General features: G+C 40.9%; 1 protein-coding gene and 1 non-coding gene across 3 annotated transcripts in view; both read right to left on the minus strand.

Moving 5' to 3' along the window:
• Fbxo3 (F-box protein 3) overlaps positions 1-21,063 on the minus strand; it is a 34,036-nt gene extending 12,973 nt beyond the window's left edge. For both annotated transcript variants that reach the window (XM_021650792.2, XM_021650794.2), the window contains exons 1-6: positions 20,892-21,063; positions 18,403-18,492; positions 15,330-15,493; positions 5,797-5,911; positions 3,042-3,246; positions 1,920-1,965 (exon numbers count right to left, since the gene is read on the minus strand). In XM_021650792.2, coding sequence (XP_021506467.1) covers positions 1,920-1,965; positions 3,042-3,246; positions 5,797-5,911; positions 15,330-15,493; positions 18,403-18,492; positions 20,892-20,995 — 724 coding nt within the window. In that variant the 5' untranslated portion in view covers positions 20,996-21,063. The remainder of the gene's footprint in view (positions 1-1,919; positions 1,966-3,041; positions 3,247-5,796; positions 5,912-15,329; positions 15,494-18,402; positions 18,493-20,891) is intronic.
• Positions 7,961-8,099, minus strand: LOC132649102 (small Cajal body-specific RNA 21). The gene has a single exon (XR_009587536.1). It is a non-coding gene; the product is annotated as a small Cajal body-specific RNA 21 (non-coding RNA).
• Positions 21,064-21,433: the final 370 nt, after the last annotated feature.

Consider the following 21,433-nt stretch of genomic DNA (forward strand, 5'->3'; position numbering starts at 1 on the left):
ACTAATTATGTTTTTGTTTTTGTTTTTTTTTATGTTATCAGACCTTAGTATTTGTTGCAATAGTGGTTTATTCTTTCTCAAAGCAGAAAACCATGAAAAATAAAGAAACTCAGAGCCTAACAGCAACTTTCCTCGTTGACCATGAAGCCTTTAATTAAACTGACTGGCATTGCTGGGCTGGAGCTGTGATGGTCACCTCTGAAAGTACGCTATACCAAGATGAAGCCAATGAAGACCATGAGTACACACTGACATCCTGATGTGCTTAACTTAGGAAAGTCACTGCAGAAGTCAGGATGAGTTGAAAGCTAAGGCCTAAACAGAAAAGCTTGCACAACATGAGTAAGGGGGAGACCGCCTTAGATGCTGTGAAGCCTATCACAAACCTAGACCACGTCACAGTATAAATAAAACAGACACTCATTTTCTGCCCAAGGTTCCAATGAGAAGATAAAATTAAATGCAAATTAAGACAAAAATCAATGTTTGTTTCCTTATGCTGGGGATGGAAATTGGTGCCTTGCACATGCCAGACCCGTAGTCTACCACCTCAGGCCTCCACAGACCCACGTTCCCACACACACACAAACATACTCACATACACTAAAAAATACAATTTTTTGTTTGTTTTGGGCTATCCTTAGCATCTTCCATATTATGATAGGGAAGTGCTCATGTCAGAAATCCCTTTAAAAAGCAGAATGTGTAGGAAGCTTCTGCTAGTGAGCAGTGAATCTCAGCAGGAGCCGCCTGGATAAACAGCAAAAGGTGAGCTGCACTTACATATAAACTGAAGAGCTCCCCCAAACTAGTAAGAAATACCTCCACGGCCAAGAAAAACTAGCACCAAGCTGTTTGCGAAGCATATAATTTACACCCATCATGAAGCATGATGCTCCTGTGACTTGTTAATTAGTAGCAAGTGAGAAAAATATAATCACTTTATTTAAATAATTATACCTCCAATTATATACTGATATGCTCAGCACAAAGTCCATGACTATGTTTTAAGAATTATCCTACTTAGCTGGAACTATCAACTGGACACGGCATAGAGTAGCAGTTCTCACCCTGTGAGCTGTGATCCCTTTGTAGGTCAAACGACTCTGTCACAGGGGGAGCTTAAGCCCATCATGCATATCAGATATTACATTACAATTCATAACAGTGGCAAAATTACAGTTATAAAGCAGCAGCAAAAATAATTTTATAGTCGGGGGGTCACTACAACATGAGGAACTGTATTAAAGGGTCATAATATTAGGGAGGTTGAGAATCACCAGCCTAGAGTCACCTGAGAAGGGAGTCTCACTGAGGAACTACCCAGATCAGATTGGCCTGTGGGCATGTCTGTGGGTGTTGTCCTGATTATGAACCGATATAGGAGGGCCTAGCCCATGTGCATAGCACTATTTCCTGGGCAGGTGGTTCTGGGCAGTAGAAGAAAGCTATCTAAGTCTAAGCCTGGAAGTGAGCCAGACAACAAGAGCATTCCCCCATGGTTTCAGCTTTAATCTCTTGCTGGAGTTCCTAGCCTGACTTCCCTCAATGGTAGACTGTAACCTGTAAGCTGAAATAAGCCCCTCCCTCCCTCAAGATGCTCTATCAGGGTATCCTACCACAGCAACAGTAAGGTAATATAGGAACTATAAATACAGAGCAATTTTGCATCTCACTTATCTAAAGAAAATTAAAAACTTAAGTCTGTACAGGATATGGCTTTTTTCCTAAACAAAATACAAAAAAAGCACAAGGGTGCCACACTGAGAAGTGTTTATGAAGACATAGAACTTGATAAACCAGGAAGTATGAAGACATGCAAGTATGAAAGCTGCCAGCTGTTCAACTAAGTTTTACCAATTCATTTTCTTTTCTAAACCAACAGGAAGAAGGGAAAGAGACTTTTCTGTTTCTCTTACCGATAATAAACATGTCAATAGCAGCAGGATTCCGAGCCATTTGATCCTACATGAAAAAAAAAAAGATACAAATATATTTCTTCTTGTTCCTTACTATATCTCTGAGAACAAAGCAAAATAGATAGAAATAATCCTTGTTGTGAGTCTTCCAAGCCAAGCAACTACCATCTTGGAGAGTCCAGCTGCAGCTCCCCCGCTCTCAACCCCACACAGATCATCCCAGCTGTTCTGGTTGATAGTTTACATCCCATCTCCGTAGAGCAGCCCAGAAGGGCACAAGATTCTTTACCTGAGTATCCAGCTGCTCCCTACCATCTGGAGTTTATAGAGGTAGGAAATGACAAGGGCTGGGGCTCCGTCTATCCATCTATGGGCAAGTCCTCATAACTGCTGGGGAAAACTTCTGCACTGCAGCCAGTTGATGGAGGGGTACCCACACACATAGAAGAAGTTCCTCAACTATGCTATATGGCAACTGGTTCCCTAAAGTGAACTTTGGTAGACCCGTGCCTCGGTTTGTCTTTGGGACCTTAGGAGGAGAGGTAGACAGTACTATGTCTCTCCTTGAGAAGGAATTTTAGCAATACCTGTCAGTTCCAACTATTATAGTTTCTATACTTATTATTCTATAAAATGTTTGGAGGCACCTCTCAATAAAATGAAAACCTACGGTCTATTTCTAATAAGACAAGTTGGGAAACTATCCTTTGAGAACATAATTAGCAGGTAGAAGTGATAATATAAACAGCCCGTCATCCTAGAAGAAAGGGCTTTGGGATCAGAGCCAAGACACCTGAATAATTCGAGGATGCTCAAAAAAGTCATTCCACATATTACAGTCAAGGAATGTTTAAGAAGCTTTGACAAGGAGCTCCTCAGTTTTTCCTAAAAATGCCTTAACATGCATCACAACCTTCTGTCTAAACATGTGACAGTTTGCACTCTCTGTCCAGTGGCAAACCTTCCTTTTGGTATTCCATATAACCATGTAAGGATATTAGTCCTCTAGTTAATAAAATGTATGATGCTCCAGGCTGTCTTATATCCCTGAAAGTTCCCACTGCATACGTTTAGACAATCAGAACACATGTTAGAGGCATGATCAACACCTTTCCTACTTACTGGGCACTGGTAGAAGACTTCGTTTTTATTTCGGCCCTCTGCAGCCTCCACAGCTATGTACTGACTCAAGCCAGTATGGATGCAGAAAGTTAAAGGGAGACAGTATTTCAGCCCCTGTCTCTGCTGAAATCCTCCGGCAGCAGTATCAACATCTAATAAATCTTCAGAGCGATAGTGATTTGACAGTGCCATGCTTCCCAGCAACCTGAGGAGAATACACTCAAAACTGTCAACAGCAGAACATCAGAAACAAACAGGATCACACAGCTATGTTTCATCTTTTTAGTGAATAATTTTACACAGAGAAATTTCTTTTTCGTTTTGTTTAAAACAAACAAAACAAAACACAGCCTTGCTATGCAGCCCTGGCTGGCCTGGTACTGCTATATAGTTGATACTGGCCTCAAACTTGAGGCCATCCTCCTGCCACAGCCTCCAGAGTGCTGAGATTATGGATTAGAAGTTACCAGCCACACACAGGTAACTTTCTAAGCATTGGTGGGCATGTGAATTCTAAACCAAGAATATCAAAACCATTAAAATTTTTATGTATGAAATTCACTCTTTTAATCAGAAAGACTCTGATTTAGGCTTAAAAATTAAACATCTAAAGTATAAACACCAGTCTATATTTTAGAAGAAATATAACTTTACTGCCTTTAAGAAACTTGGTGTGAAAAAAAAAGAAACTTGGTGTGGTGGCTCATGCCTGTAATCCCATATTTAGGAAGACTGAGGCAGAAAGATGGCAAAATAATGAAGGTGGACTATAAAGTGGATTCTTGGCCACCATGGAAGAGAGTAATCTGTCTAAATATACTACTACTAATAATAAAAAACCTTAGAAAAAGGCATATACCTAAAGTCCCAGCTGTTAAGAGAGAGAGGAAATGATGAGGCTAACATGGACTAAGCAGTAAGACTTTGTTTCCAAAATTTAAAAACAAAAATCTGTATTATATACTCAACTGCCAGTACTTCTGTAATTTGCCGTGTGTGTGTGTGTGTGTGTGTGTGTGTGTGTGTGTGTATGTACACAACAGCTAATTTAATGACTTAAGGGATAAATTTTATGACATTTTTCTTGACTCAACTTTCAGCTTATCTCATGAAACCAGAAATACTGGTCACTGGCAGAGTCCTCTCCAAGTCTGATGTCTTGGGATGTACAATAGGTAGCTAGATAAACAGCCCTGTACTGAAATTCATGAGCTCTTTACCGTGGCACTTCTGGACAACTCTTAACAAAGTTCTGTCTTGTTTACGCTTAAAATTTTACAAACTTTTCAAGCTTTGCTAGCTTTCAATTCAATAGGAAAACCGACTAGAAAACCAGATCCAGTCACTTAAACATCTCTAGCCCTAACTGGCCTATTTTTTTTCTTTTGATTATTTTAAGGTGTATGTGTGAGATGAGAGAAAGACAGAGAGAGGGAGAGGAAGAGGGGGAAGGAGAAAGCGAGAGGTCAGAGGCATTGGGAGGCCCTGGAGTTGGAGTTACTAGCCTTTGTGGGTTGCCTGGTGTGGGTGCTTAGGAGCTCAGGACCTCTGCAAAAACAGCGCTCACTCTTTTTTGTTTTGCTTTGTTTTTCAAGACAAGGTTTCTCTGTGTAGATTTGGATGTACTGTACTTGCTTTGTTGACCAGGCTGGCCTCGAACTCAGGGACCCACCTGCCTCTGCCTCCCCAAATGCTGGGAATTAAAGGCAAGCACCACCATGCCTGGAGTACTATACTTTGTAATTGGATCTCCTTGGAGAATCCCTAGGCACACTCAACCCAGAATTGAAATCATTAACAGTTTCCTGTAATTCTTCAGAGAAACAGCAGATTCCATCAAGAACAGTACAACATTCTTTTTGTACTCTTAGTATTTTATAAACACAGTATCTTTGAAATAGTTTGATTCCATTAAAGTACAAAAGGAATAGACACACTCAATGTTTTTAGTTTTTAAAATGTGAACAAATTTGACAGGTTTTCTTTTTTCTTTTACCAAAAACGAACAACAACAAAACCAAAAAAACTACAATGAATACAATTTATGAAGTTTTTTGTTTGTTTTGTTTTGTGTTTTAGTCCGAGACAGAGTTTCTCTGTGTAGCCCTGGCTGTCCTGGAACTCACTCTGTGGATGAGGCTGGCCTTGAACTCAGAGATCAACTAGCCTTTCCTCCTAAATGCTGGGACTAAAGGCATGTGCCACCACTGCCCATATAAAGGTTTTTAAAAGGCCATTCAGTTATAGGCTATACTTGAATATGACAAAACTCTTTCCTTAGTTTGGTGTATACAGCTCTGAACAAATCATGCTTTTTACATGTACAGTACAAAGAACTTGCATAATGTTCTTAAAACATGTAGCTTGTAACAGGGTAAACACATCAAGCGTCTTAACAGTTTAGTTGAATATACTCACAAACACACACACAGACATTATCTCCCCTGTGTCCTACAGCTTCCATCCCTAACCAGATCTTACTTTAATCATAAAAATGTGTTGGCAGGAATAATGCTTTTATGAGACACATTTGTTTTAGCAAAATTTAAATTAACTTACAGATATTATCTTATGGATTGCTGTAAGAAAAAAGAGGAAATTCTCCCTCTCTATATACATATATATATGATATATAAGCATACATTTTCTTATATATGTTTAGTAAAGAAAACTAAGGAAAATTATGAATAAAATATGCTTTCGTTCTAGAAAGTAATGTCCATTTCTGAAAAATACTAAACATCAAACACCTTACCCTGGAACCACTAACTTTTGCCCATTGTGGATCCGGTATGAACAGCGATAATCATCAGGGAGTTTGCAACCGATCTGAGCTTCCACAGCGTCCAGGTCCTCCTCACGTGCACCCTCTGCAAAACACACCAAAGACAAGTGTGTATGCACAATCAGACTCCAATATAGTAGTTTGGCTGCCAACCCAGGAAATCTTATAGCAAGTGAATTCTGCTCAAAACATACTGTCAAGATATAGGGCAATAAATTGGAAATTAATTTTAAACACTGAATAAAGTCCTTAGTTTCCTCTCAGCAGAAAAAATACTGGCACAAAATAAAATGGAAAGGGGCACCAATGAAATCAACAATTAATCTTTTTATATTATAACAAAAACCTCTATCTCACGTTTTCAAACCTAATATATTCATATTTTGTTTAAAAACAACTTTATAAGTTCTCAGCTGAATCATTCTAGAGTTTCAATGTGCTCTTTTATGGGAAATATAGGACATTTTTAGATAGATGAAGGTTCATGCTGTGAGGAGCCACTAAGATGAATTCTTGATTACACATTTGGAAACTTACCCTGCATTCTAGCTGTCACAAACAGAAACAAAACAAAATCAACAACAACAAAACCCACAACTAGAAATACCAAGAGAAGTGATACACTTCTAAGCAACAGCCCCTCAAGTTGTTGGGCCAAATCTCTTTTATTGAATGATTATGTAAAAAATTCTATTGAAGACATTTAAAACAAAAACAATCAACTACTACCACTACCAAAACACCCACAAAGTAGCCAGATGTGGTAGCATATTACTGTAGCCGAAGAGTTGAGTGAACTCAAGGAAAAACAGAAACAAACAACAACAACAAAAATGAGGTTAATCAGGCATCTGGAATCACCTTTTTTTTTTTATCACCTCATTTTTAAGCAACTACCAACTCTAAAACAAATGGCCAAGAAGCGAAGCCCAGCTTTTGGCAATATATAGGACTGATGGATTTTTAAAAAATGAGTTCAGAGCTCACAAAGGAGAAAAGGACCTGTTCAAATAAAGAAACAAATATGGTTTTGGCCAGGTTACTAGAAAGCCAAATCCTAGGGAAAGGCGAGTTGGAAATAAGCCAGTCCTCACAGACTAAAAGCCCAGCTTTTCCAGTTATCAGTCCTAAGCCAGAGTAAGGTGACCAACCCGCTGACGACCTGCAGCAAAGGCAGAAGAAATCTCTAGACGAAAAATTACCCTAAGACCAAAACAGTGCTTTGCAATCACTGAAAAGAACTAAGTCTAAAAAAAAAAAAAAAACAAGAACTGACTAAAGAGCAGTTGAAGAGCCAGGTGAGATAAAGCATACCATACATTTTCAGGATAAGAAATATGCTAAAAATTAAAATCACAAAAACTTAAAACACTAGAGAGCTCAGGGATGGCCTACCATGCATAAACACCTGAGCTAGAGCCCAAATACCTTCCCATAAAAGGAGAGGGAGATGATCAGAACTGAAGCTCTTTCACTGCCCAGGAAGTGGTAATCTATTACACTTAAATAAATCAAAGATGCAAATTTTAATCTCTATTGTGATCATGAAAAGGGAAAGCAAAGGAGTTAAACATAATTAAGAATGTAAAAGAGTGAATATATTTAAATGTCATGGTTAAGTTCAAATATATTAGTAAATAAATTACATATCAATAAGCCAATAATCTAATGAAAAGACAGACCAAGTAAAGAACAAGGGCTCAATGGTGCAGTGCAGAGGGCAGGGCTTAGAATGTGTTAGGCCTCAGTTTCAATTTCAGCACCAAAGAAATAAAAAATTCTACCCAAGAGAGTCATCTTAATGTAGACACAGAAAAAAGCTTGGATGGCTCTACTCGAATCCCATGAGATAGACTTTAAATCAAACAGCTTTATTAAAACTAACAGAGAACTTTCAGAAAAATACCAGCAAAAGGTTAAGTTCACTATGAAGGCCGTGCGTGCAGGCACACGTGTGCACACACCTTTTTTCCTTTTAGAGTACACTGAAAAGGGGCAGCAGGCTAAACAGTAAAGTACCCCTAGAGTCTCAAATACATTTCTTAATGTCAGAGCTAAAATAGCAAAATAATATATTTACAAGCAGCACACTAATTTCCCGCTGCTATACGCTTAAAGTGACACTCACGTGTTTACCTATGAGGCTAGGGCAGCCCAGGCAAGGCTCCTGCTTCGGCAGCTCTCCCACGCAGGTGCACCTCTGGCCCCTTTACTCTAGGCTTAGCTGAGAGGAGCTGGAGTACCCTGAGTCCACCTCCCAGGAAACCAAGCCAGTAACCCACTTATTTGTTTCTACAGGTAAGAGGTTCAAGTATAAATGGATTCTCTGTTTAGAGGACAATGTTGGAAGTCATGGTGTCAGTTGGGACTGCTAGCTCATCTTGTCCATTTTTTGCTTCAGATCTTCTCCCAAGCTCACTGAGTATTTGCAGAATTCAGCAACCTGAAGTTTTTCTAGTGTGGCTCTCAGTGCCTAGAAGCTACCTGACATTTCCTATTATGTAGCCTTCTCCTCAACAGACCAGCTTATTTATTCAGTCCATAGGAAAAACATTATGAATCTCTGTGCCTTCTCAAAGGCCCAGCTACTTTTAAGAACTTACTTAAGGGGGCGGAGCCAAGATGGCAACAAGAACTTACTTAAGGTAGGTCCATTCAAAATAATTTTCCTTTTAACTCGTAAATTCAAATTTACTTGGGACCTTCACTATACCTTCAAAATCTCTTCACCTTTCTTTAAAATATTTATTTTAAATTATTGGAATATATTTATTTTAAATTATTGGAATATATTCAATAATAGGAATGAAAATAATTTGTTATTATCACTGCCTATTCGCAAAGAGAAATAGCTGTACATGCATGTATACCATGGGCTGAAAATCTGGGGCTGTTTTAGAACACTGCCCACCAGAACAGGACATTTTAGCAAACCTCTCAGTAACTAATAGAAACAAAAAGACAGAGGCTAGAGAAACAGCGCAGTGGTTAAAAGCACTAGCTCCTCTTGCAGAGGACCTGGGTTTAACAGGGCAGTTCAGAGCCATCTGTGACGTCTGTTCCAAGGACTCTGATGCCCTCTTCTGGCCTCCAAGAAAACCAGGCACAGCACATGGTGCATAGATGTACATGCAGATAAAATGCCCACACACATAAAATACAGATTTTTGTATTTTTTAAAAAATAAACAGAAAGTGTGTGGAGGCAGCAGCAACAGTGAACACCTTTAATCCCAGTGCTCAGGAGGCAGAGCGGTCTCTGTTTGAGGATAACCTGGTCTACAGAGCTAGTTCCAGAACAGCCAGGACTACACAAAGAAATCCTGTCTCAAAAACACCAAAATAGGGCTGGAGAGATGGCTCAGAGGTTAAGAAAACTGGCTGTTTTTCCAAAGGTCCTGAGCCACACTGTGTCTCGTAACCATCTATAACGAGATTTGGTGCCCTCTTCTGGCATGCAGGATGTCTATTATATAAATAATAAATAAATCTAAAAAACAAAATAAAACAAGGGACAGAAGAGCTGGCTTACTGGATACAGGTGTTTGCCTGAGGACATGAGCCGCCTCTGGGTCCCACAGGAGCAGGGAGAGAACAGACTCCTGCAAGTTTTCCTCTGACCAAGTGCATGAGATGTAATTTATAAATAAAATGCAATTTAAAATAAATCGAGATTGCTGGGCACGGTGGCGCATGCCTGTAATCTCAGCACTCTGAAAGGCAGAGGCAAGCGGATCTCTGTGAGTTCAAGACCAGCCTGGTGTACAAAGACGGAGTCCAGGAGGCAATCAAGGCTACACAGAGAAACCCTATCTCAAAAAAAAAAAAAAAAACAAAAAAAAACCCAAAAACAAACAAACAAAAAACCAAAAACAAACAAAGACCTGAAGAGACAGCTCAGTTGGTACAGTGCTTACTACACTAGGGAGTCAGACACTGGAAAATCCTTGCTGGCCAGCTAGTCTAGCCCAATCTGAGCTTTACAGAAAGACTCAATCCAAAAAAATATTTGAACATCTGGGTTATTTCCAGTTCTGGCTGATTAAAATAACATAACTTTTAAAGAAAAAAGTATTTTATAGTTATGTGTATAAGTGTCTTGCCTGCATGTATGTCCACATATACGCAGTGCCTGGGGAAGCCAGAAGAGATGGAAAGCAATTAAGGAAGACACCAACATTGCCTCTGGCTACTACATGTACACACACATACAGAAATGTACGTAACACACAAAGTTAATTTTTAAAAACCTGTAAAATAAACTAATATGATTAGAGGGAAATTTATAGGCCTAAATATATTAGGGGACCTAAAAAAAAAAAAAGAGTGAAAAGTCTATGACCTAAGTTATCAGGGAAGGGCAATCATAGTAAATTCAAAGAGAATAAATTAATCAAATACACACACACAGACAACAAAAAGCTAGTTCTTAAGTACATTTGAAAAAACAGATGAATAGAGAAATTCCTAAACAAACGATTTATCAAAACAGAAAGCCTCAAGCCTTAAACAGACATTGAACCCCTAATTTAGAAACGTCCCACAATGAATTCCAGGCTGAATGGCTTGCCGACACATTCTACTAATCAACTAAGCAAGAAGTAAGACCAAGTTTGACATAAGCACTTTCAGGGAACAGAAGAGGTGGCACTTCACTTCTTTTAAGGTCCTGTCCTTAAGGTTGGCATTATTTTGATACAAAATCCTGATAAAAACATTGCAAGAAAGGAAAATTCCAGGTCACAGTCTTTTATGAACATCGATGTAAAACTCCTAGTGAGAGGCTGGAGAGACGGCTGAGCTTTTAAGAGCACTTGGTGGTCTTCTAGAGGACCTAGGCAGTTCCTAGCATCCACATCACCATCCCAAATTCCAGCTTCAGAGGATCCAAAGCCCAGAACTGCAGACATGTGGACAACATTCGAGTAAGACACTACATACACATAAACATAAAAATAGATCTTAAGAAATTGTTATTTCTAACCCTCAGAACTGGAAATGACCCACATATCCACCAACAGTAGCATGAACGCAAACTCTGCTCATATATAGTTCTATTCTGTAACAAAATGAAAATACCACTGAGTGTCACAACCAGAATAGAATTAACTTGTCCAAAATACACACACGACCAGAGAAGTCATATGAAGTCAAGGGAAAATCGCTGAAGATTAGCAGTCAGGACAGTGATTGTCTCTGTGGAGGAGGGAGGGCACGGGAGCCTCTGGGTACAGAACATGCTCTACTCCCTGATCTGGAGAATGTTCTGATGGACGCATTCACTTTGTGATAACTCATTTCATTGTACATTGTGATTTGTGAATATATTTTTTAACATCACTAACGATGGCAAACATCTCAACTTTGAAGGAATCTTCTTAAAAACCAACAACTCCAATCATGAAGAAAATTTCAGACAAAACCAATCTGAGATATTTTCTACAAAATACCTCATGAGTACTCAAAACTGTCCAAGTCATAAAAGACAAGGAAAACTCAGAAAGTGCTGCTGCCACATAAAAAAAATGATAACTACCTGTAATGTGATATTCTGGACTGGATCCTAAAAGAACAAGGACATTAATGGAAAGTCCAATGAAATCTAAATCAAATGTAAAAGTAACAAAATGTTGATGAATTTTTAGTTCTGATAAATGTACTCCAGTGTGATATACTAGGAAACTTCAAAGTGTACAGAACTCTCTGTAAATCTAATTACTCTAAAATTACTATAGATCAATTATATAACATAATTAACTAACATAACTGTTTAGGGGCTAGGGAGATGCTTCAGTCAAGAAAGTCCTTGCTCTGCAAGAATGAGGACCCGAATTCAGATCTCTAGCAACATTTACAAGCCAGGCACTGTGCTGAGTGACTGCAATCCTGTGATTTGAACACAGCCATATCCCTAGAGTTCACTGACCAGTCCATCTGGGTAAATCAATAAACCAGGTTCATGAGAGACCCTGTCTCAAAAAAACAGGGTGGAAAACAACTTAGGAAGATGCGGCATCAACCCCTCTAGTCTTCACATCCACACGTGTGCGCACACACACGAACACACACATATATGTAAACTACATACAAAAGAAAATGTAAAAAAACAAAACAGAAAAGAAACCAAGCTGAAGAGAAGCCAGAAGTAGTATGCTGGATAAGAACAGAAGCTAACATTTGTGCGCTATGTACTATATGTTAGACTTTTAAAACGTACGATTAAGAAGTAAAAACACCCCTAGTTAACAAAAACAAGAGATGTAAGGAAATACATATTTACATTACAGTAAAATTAAGACTGAAGAGAGCATAAACTCAAGCCGCTCACATACGGTACTGTTCTGCTATGATAAGCAGACTTGTTCTAATCTTGGCTCCACTACTTACTGTGAATGATCTGGAGATATCCCATCTATATGATCTTGTTTTCTCCTCCAAAAAAAGAAGCTAATACCACCCACCTGAGCGAATTACAGGACGGTCTAAATGTCATGTGTGTATTTATTTATACAGTATCCACTGCTTTCAATAAATATTCACCCACCCCTTTCTCCCTTCACCTGCTCACAGAGGAAGCAGTGACAACTTACCAAAAGCCAATATTAGAATTTATCTCTGATACTTACTAGTTATTGGACCTCGAAAAGGCCACCTAAACTCTCTATCTTTTCTCCGATGTGAAATGAAGGTACTAGTAGCTAATCAGGGTTTGGTAAATTATAGCCGAGAGACTAAATCCTTTTTATTGAAACCCAGCCACCCCCATTGTTTCTGTATTGTCTATGGCTGTTTTCCAGAAACAACAGCAGTCTAACAACAGGGCTAAACACAGGTCTCTGCAACAGAGATCATGGGTCCCACAAACCCTAAAATAATTACTGTTTGTTTCTTTAAAGAAGGATTATTAAATTTCTAAGTCAATTCTAATCCAATATGCAAGGAAAATATGATTTGAAAATGCACAATTAAGAACATCAATATAACACATCCTCAAGATGCTTTATAAAGATTATCCCAAGTTAAATGCCTATTTGCCTGCTAATTTTCCTTTTTACCTGACACCTTTACAACCATAACACTGAATGAGGACTGTGCCTCCTGAGCTCAGCAGCGAGGTTCTTAACTTAGTTGTAAAGCTCATAAGCCTGAAACTCCCGGCACCTCCAGCACTGCAGGCATTCCTGGTTAACCTTATTCTAAAACTTCTGACAAGCCCTGAGGACTGGCACCTGGCAGCAGAGCAGAAGTGACCAAGGAAATCTGTCAGCTCGATGCAGAACAGACACAAGTAGCCTAGGAATCATACCAAAGAACAAAAGAAAAAGGAGCCGTCTGTCCAAAAGAACAATCAGACTACAGTCTCACACTCCAAATGCCCTAATATGGAGTGACCCTTTAGAGACCTTACATCTTCTAAACAAAGTGGGCTGAGTTCTCTCGCTTCCACTACAACTAAAGATTACCCTTCCCATCTGGTCCCTAGTCAGTTCCCAACTTTGCCTTTTACTTTTTGGTGGAAAACTTGGTCTTTTATTCCCTAAGCAAGTACGATCCCTATAAAGAGAGAATAATTCTTTTCCTTTCAGTATTTTAGAAAATGAGGTAATATAAAGCATTTAGTTTCCTGTCTACCTGTGTTTAATAACAGCTATTTTAAACTATTACCTATTTTACTTATCACCACTGCATACTTATCTTCAGAGTGGTCCTCTTGAAGTGGCTTACCCTCAAGCCAGTTGAACGTTGTTACTCATTTCTTCTGGGAGGATAAGTTGTTAGGATACTAATGGGGGACTCCTGGTGTTCCACCCTACTTCATCTACTAAAACTGTTTATTCTGCCTCTAGCAAACCCAGATTTAAGCATTTTCATCATGAAACCATGAAAGTAAAACATGTCTGAAAGTAACATTTTTAGGAGAAAGTACAGTGGAAATCTTAATGAGAAAAGAAATGCTATTTTAAAAAGACTGTTTCTAATGAAAAAGAATCAAAAAGAATGGATTCCAATTTTAGTGTAACAAAACCACAGCATGTACATGGTTCTACTTAGGAAGTCTGAAAAAAAGTTAAGTGGAAAGAAGATGAGCAGGTAAAAATGTGCTTTTTATAGTTTAACATATCAAACAAATTACTTGTTAACATTTCTAGCCACAATTCCACAATATAATAGAAAGTAGATTCTGGGGTCAAACAGACCTCAGTTCAAATCTTAGTTTTACTACTTCAAAAATTCCAAATAAGAAGTTTTTCCGACTCTGTTACTCTTACATGCTTAAAGGCCCATGTTCGTTCCTAACACCTGACAGGCATCAAACAAGAAAAGACACTGACAGAAGTCTTCAATTAAAAATAATCTTGGGCTGAAGAAACGGCTCAGTCGGGAAAGCACTTGTTACATAAGCATGAGGACTGGAGTTTTGATCTCCCAAAGCCTCACAACACAAGCTGTGCAGGGGAAGGAGCCTGCCTGCAGTCCAGCATTTGAAGGTCGAGACAGGAGCACCGGGGTAAGCTGGCTGGCTACACTAGCTCAATCAGTGAGCTCAGGAAGAGACCCAACCTCAGTAAATACATGGAGAACAATCCAGAAAGACAAGTGATATCCTCTGGCCTCACGTGGATGCAAGCACACATGTGAACATGCATACACACATGCATACCATGTAAATACAAAACTACAATAACAACAACAATAATCTGTAGTGACAATTTTGGAATGCTGGCTTCTTTAAAAACACAGAAATACTGTGAAAATATGTTTTCGTTTTAATCCCAGGTGTGAGGCTATGGAGCTTCTGCACAGCGGCAGCACCGGAGGCAAATAGCAGCAGAGGCATGGTTTTGACAGCTCTGGAGAGTTTCTGCAGTCGTGCCACATTTGGAATCCTAAGAACCTTTCAGAGGGCATATAAATGCTAGAGCCCCCATAGGTGGAGTGGGTGGGTGACTGAAGTTTGTTAGTAGCTGTGCTCAAAGAAACAACAAAATGAAAGAAATTAGATTCAGGGGTCTCTCTCTCTCCCCTCCATCCTTTCTCTCTTATCTAGAGACAGGGGGTGAAACTGGGGGGATGAAGGGTGAAAAGAAGAACCTACAAAGGAGCAAAGACCAGCTACGATAATCATCTTTAAGACTCAGGGTATAATTCCAAGGCAGAATACTTGCCTAAAATGCATGAGGCTCTGAGCTCATTTCCCATCATTGCACAAAATCAAATTAAATTATGATGGCTATTCTCAAGCAATCTTAGCATTGTTTCTTTATATAAAACAAATACAAACTAGTTCAGCTTTTTATTCTAATAACCAAAAGAATGCCTAAGCTAACCAAGAAAGGGCAAGATCCTTTTAAAAGTATCAGCATTTTACTTCCTTGACTTTTAACAAAATGTGAATGGTGAACCTAGAGAAGCTGGATTAGTCCAGGTACACAGCAAATCCAAAGTTATTTAAACTGGTCTTTCTATCCTAAAATGTGGATGAGGACCCTGTGTTCCCAGTACCTTTCAGCGACAGAACCATCCGAGGACACCTGGGCTCCAGGTACTTCTTGAGGTCATCCCAAGCCTTTTTAATAGCAGCGTAATGGTCAATGTATCTTCCTACATCTGTGTACGTATCTATGAAGAGGGATTTCCAGCATTGATTCTTCCGTGCTTTCTCTTCCCTAGATTTAAAAAACAAAATTAAAAAAATCTTTTAAAATGATATTAACATATCTTTTTTTCTTTTTCTTTTGAGATATGTAGTACAGGCTGACCTTCAACTACCTATACAGGTAAGGAAGCCTTGAACTTCTGGTCTGCCAAGGGCTAGAATTAGGAATGTGTAGCACAAACCCAGCTTAGCATATATGTTTGATATTTATCAACACACTTTCACTGAGAGTTTGTGATAATTCTGCCTTTTTATTTTCTTAAGTTATTTAGCCACAAAGAGAACTAGAGAGCAAGAAGTGTTACGTCAAAAACTTTAACAGTTACTACTGTCATGACAGGGTTGTCAGCCACTTATTTTCTTACTTTCTACTTAAATTTTTTCAAGTTTCCCAGTTCTTAACAAAATATATGAATGGTATATTAGTACAAATTTCACCTTACCCCTAAAAATGTATCAGTTGAAAACAGCTTTCTGAGACTGGGTTTCATGTGGCTCTGGCTGGCATCAACTATGATCCCTTAACCCCTACCTCCCAAGTACTGAGGTTACAGGTGTATGCTCCTGAACCTGGCCTCAGTTATAAAACAAGAAAGGTACATAGAGTTGTCCCATTTTTGAAAATATTCAGAACATAATGGCATAATAGTGCTCTAGCACATCTACATTAGATCGGCCAGAGAATTACGAATCAAAACAAGCACATGACTCAACATCTTTCCTTGCTTTAATTATATAAACATTTATTGAGTGTCCACTTGGCCACTGAGGACATTAAAAATGTACTTATTTCCCCCTTCAAAGAGTAGACAGTCTAAACCTGAACCTGTAAGGCGTGAAATGTGAACTTAACACAGAGGGGCTTGAAAGACTGTTGTTAAATAAGCTTCCACTTTCTCCTGCACGCAATGCAGAGCCACGGGGCTTCCGGGAAGTTGAAAGGGGACACCGAGGCTGTGATTTGGGAGGCAGGGAGGATTTGGGGTGAAAACAACTACAGTACAGAAAACTTAGGGCAGATCTGAGGTAGCCCTGGTGAGGGGCAATAAACTGAGGAGAGCCGTGGTAAGCAGGTGGAGTGAGTAAAGCTGCGAGTCGTGAGACGCTGCGAGAAGGCGAGTGAGTTATGTGAATGCAGGGAAAGGGTGAAGAAGACCTAGGATGACTCCTAATCCTGGCTTGGGCTCACGATGGCTGCTACCATGAAGAGTAGGAATGTAGAATTGAAGGTTCAGATATGAAGGGGAAAAAATCAGTCAAAGCATATGAAACATACATATACTGAAACAGTATATATAGTCCAGGTTAGCCTCAAACCAGGATCTTGTAATACAATCCCCTAAGTGCTGGACTCCAGGTGTATGTTTTGTTTTGTTTTGGGGGGGAAGGACAGAATAAAGCACCTTTTCATTACTATACGGTATTAATATAAATATATACAGTTCTTATCAACAAGGCTGGGAATGTAACTCTACTGCAGAAGGCTTGCCAAGCATGAGTGAGGTCTTGGGTCCAATCCTCAGCACTGTAAAAACTGAGCTTGTGATTTTAAAGAAATTCTTCAGTTCTAAGCTTTTAGAAGTTATTTGTGGAAATTGTTTATTTCTAAATCCTTATACCTCTGGTTGTTTTTGTTTGTTTGTTTGTTTGTTTGAGATAGGGTTTCTCTGTGTAGCCTTGGCTGTCCTGGACTCAACTTGTAGACCAGGCTGGCTCAATCTCACAGAGATCTACCTGCCTCTGCCTCCCCAAGTGCTGGGATTACATGCGTCACCACGCCTGGCTTCTTTGATCTACAAATTTTACATGTATCAGGTGATGCCCCAAAGCAAAAGATGAGTACATATCAACAGGTAAAATTCCTCCCTCCTCATTCTTCCTCCTCCCAATACTTGATAGCTGTAATTAACCTTCCCCTTGGTAGAACTAAGACTTTCAGCTTTAAAAAATATACTTAGAACTGAGAGTTCTCCACCAACTTAGTGGTTCTGACTTTCCACAATTGAAGAAACATGTTAGGTACCCCTGCCTTTCCTTCAACTTCTCCTAAATCTTATTCATCTACATTTTTATTCTGGCAACATGGTAACTTTGAATGGACCCAGGAACAGAAACTAGAGTTAGAAAGGAAAACCAGGAAATACTAGTATTATGATAGCCAAAAGTCAGGATTCAAAACTATATATTCTGCATTAGAGGCTGGGAAGGAGAAGAAAGTAAGGGACTAAGGACAGCACTGAAAACACAGAGTTAATGAGAAAGGAGAAGTATTAGTATGCAATGGCTACAACTTATTAAAATTTACTGTATGTTTTATGACATGTTATAAAGAACTAAAAGAAAGGTTTTGGAAAGTCCAAATACAAGGAAAAAATACATACTTAAGGAGATAGAACTATGAATTAGCCTATCTTATTACACACTGCAAATGTGCACTGGATTATACGTTATCCAATAAACATGAACAAATATTTTTATCACAATTAAAAATTACTCTAGTGTAGTGGTTCTCAACCTGTGGGTCTCGACTGCTTTAAGTGTTGAGCAGCCATTTCACAGGGGTTACCCAAGAGCATCCTGAATATTAGATACTTACCTTATGATTCGTAACAGTAGCAAAATTATATTTACAAAGCAGTAACAAAAATAATTTTATGGTTGGGGTCCGCACAACATGAGGAACTGTATGAAATGGTCACAGCATTAGGAAGGTTGAAAACCACTGCTCTGGTGCCAAGTGTGGTAGTTCACCCTTGTAATGCCAGCACAGACGAGGCTGATGCAGAAGTACCGCCACAAGGTCAAGAGAACCAGAAGAAGAGAATTAGCCCATGGATCCAACAACAAGAAAAAAATCTACTCTAAAAAACTACACCGTGTCCTACACCCACAAAAGAACAATGTTCACAGAATACTTACTCGGATATCAGCCAGTACTTTTTGCAATGTCTTCTCCACAGTGGATCATGAGTTGATAGCTGGCTCAATCTTCGACTGACATAGCAACAACTGGCAATAACCAGATTCAGTTAGCATAAAAGGGGGAAAATTAAAAAAGAGAGAGATTAAAATAGTCATTGTTAAACTTTCTTTGAGTCCCTTTATTTTTCTTATTTCTACTTATTACCCATATAGCTGCAATGTAGTATCTTTTAAAATCTACTTAACGTGTGAGTTAGTAAAACTGCCCTGTAATAAGGGGAAAGCAACATTAAACTCCTAATACAGTAATACAGTTTAACCTAACAGTTAAGCAAATATGCACCAAAACCGTTAGAGCTTGGCAACAGGTTGGATACTTGGCAAAGTTGGACTGTACTGGGCAAGAAAGAAGCTGCAGTATGCTGAATGAGTCTGTACACAAAAATAGTGTTCAACTCCACTCATTTCCACAAACATTCACTGAGGGGTCAAGTCACTCCCACTTTATATTCTGATTACTTCCTAAAGCTCTGAACTACAAATCAGTTCTTACAAGAGGCTGCATGAGCTCAGCAGCCTCACTGCACGCAGCCTGCCTGTTAGTCATTGCTGTTTTAGCAAAAGCAGCTTTCTAGTTTTTCTGGTTCAACAGGCCACACCACTGCTGACATACCCATCAGCTTCGCAGCACTGTTCCCTTCACCAGGACGGAGCTGCACTCTGCCGCACTTCACGTCCTCCACACTCCTTACCAGCCCAGTATATCTACTCCTTCCTGACACTCGGCCCCTCGTGTACTCACGCACTTGTCTGACTTTCCATCTGGTCTATAGAATTCCAGCTACATTAAAAAAACATCTCTAATATTCACTATTGTAATCCATCACTTAACTGGTACATGGCAGGCATTACAAAAATAATCAGTTGAACAAATTAATACAAAAATAAACAGTCCTTGCACTCTAGAAGTCCGTTATGACAAACTGTAGCTGAAGAAGATAGTGAGAGATTAAGGTTGCCAAGCCGAGAAGAGTAAAGTCGTCCAGACCAGGAGCAGAGCATGCAAAATAATGTGCAAACGTGTGCTATGCTGTCTGACGCCTGCTTTGGCTAGAACGGGCTGTGCAAATGCGATAGTGGAGCAGAGGGCCTGAAAGGCTTTAGATAATAGGCTGGATGATAAGGGCCTTAAATACTGCAGAAAGCCAGGGTACAGTCTGTAAACAGGGCTAGCGTGGGCTTTTAAGAAGAATGACAGCCAGATTTGTCTTCAGAAGATAGCTCTGGCAGCAATCAAAGAGAGAAGGCTGTCTAGATAAGGAGTTAGAGCAATAGAGTATTCCAGGTGAAATCAATTTGAGCTGGCCAGCCTTTCCTACAGAAAAACTTTGTGTTAGCACAGGCTGAGTAGGGAAAAATGAAAGGGTAACCAGATATGAGTGGGGGCCATAAGAGAAAACCCAGCAAAAACCTCTGCCACTGCTTAGCTAGGCCAGCCAACAGCTACCTGTAACTCCAGGAAATCCGAACCTCTTAAAGGTCCCTAAGAATCGAGGACACAATCATCAAACAGCCAGGATCCAGTAATCAAAAACAAAAAAACAAAAACAAAAATGTGTCTTCCCCATATGAGGGCCATTTTGCCTGCTCTACAAACACACTACACGGAAGCACAAGAGACCCAGGCCATGCTGTCAAGGTTGTAAACAATCCTGACACAGGGGGCGAGGGTGAAGAGAAAGGGGAGCACAGCAGCGCCCTTTCTTCCTCCAGTTTAAACAGTCTCGATTTCTGAAAGGGCTTTTGGCCACCCTTACTAGCATGCCCGGTGTTTATTTCTGGAGCAAACGTTGGTCCTTTGGGAAAACCCTGAGGTAACTGCAGTCACCTGTAAGGCCTCACCGGAAGTCAGTGACAAAACAAAAAAAAACAAAAACAAAAACCAACCACCCACCATAAAAAAGGAAAACTGACAGCCAAAACAAGAGAAAGTGCATGCTGCCAGCGATCACGACGGCACCAGAAAGAGTCAGAAGGTCGCAGGCCTCCTCGCGCGCGTTCTCCCTGCCCACGCGGGCTCTGGTCATCCTGGACCCCAGGCCCAACAGGGATGCGCGTGGGTCGGCACAGCCAGCGGCCTTTCCACGGCGCCAGACCGGGCCCCAAAGGACCAGCGAGGGTCTGCGGCTGTGGGGCACCTGGGAGCCACCTCTCTCTACTCCGCAACCCGGCCTAGCCGAGGCTTGAGGGAGAGGGCGCTAAGTCCCCGGGGACCCGGGCCTGGGCAGGAGTAAGTGTCGGATGCCCGGCCCCCTTCTCCGAGTCTCCCTCAGCACCCCCCGGGGGTGCTCTGCGGGGATAACGGCCGCCCCGCAGTCACTCCGGTGCGACGGGAGCCCGCGTCCAGAGACCCCGGGCCTCCTTCCCGGCCTCTTTCACCGCCTCCTCCCACGTTCCCACCCCTGCCGAAAGCACCGCCCCATTACTTGATTAGGTCCCTGTAGTCCACGAAGGATAAGATGAGCAGCAGGGGGTCGGTGGGCAGCGACTCCAGGGTCAGCAGCCCCGTCTCGGCCTCCGCGGCAGCCATCTTGCCCGGCCCGCTGCAGCCTGGCACCACCCCGGCCCCGCCCCGCCCCGCCCCCGCCGCCCGAACCGCTCGGCGGCCGCTTGCACAGGTTAGTTATGTAACTGTCACCCGGCCCCGCCCCCGGGACGCCCCGCCCACCCCGCGGCCTGCCCTACGGGGACGCTGCTGTCTGGCGCGGTCTGTCTGCGGTCCCCCAGCTGATCGCATTTTCTCTTCTCGCCCGGTCCCCTGAGCTTAGCCGGACCCCTGCCAAGTCTGCTTCCGAGTCTTCTGTTCTCCTCATCCAGCCGTCTTATATCTAATATCCTCAAAAGCGTCTCCCTAAACCTCACACTAACCTTCCCTGGCCTTCGGGTCACAAGTCCCTTGCTTCATTTCAAAGCCGTGATCTCCACTGCCCGCCTCGGACTCCCCCTCCCCACCCCCACTCTAGCTCTG

This window comes from Meriones unguiculatus, chromosome 18 (genome assembly GCF_030254825.1).
Source record: "Meriones unguiculatus strain TT.TT164.6M chromosome 18, Bangor_MerUng_6.1, whole genome shotgun sequence".
NCBI lineage: Eukaryota > Metazoa > Chordata > Mammalia > Rodentia > Muridae > Meriones > Meriones unguiculatus.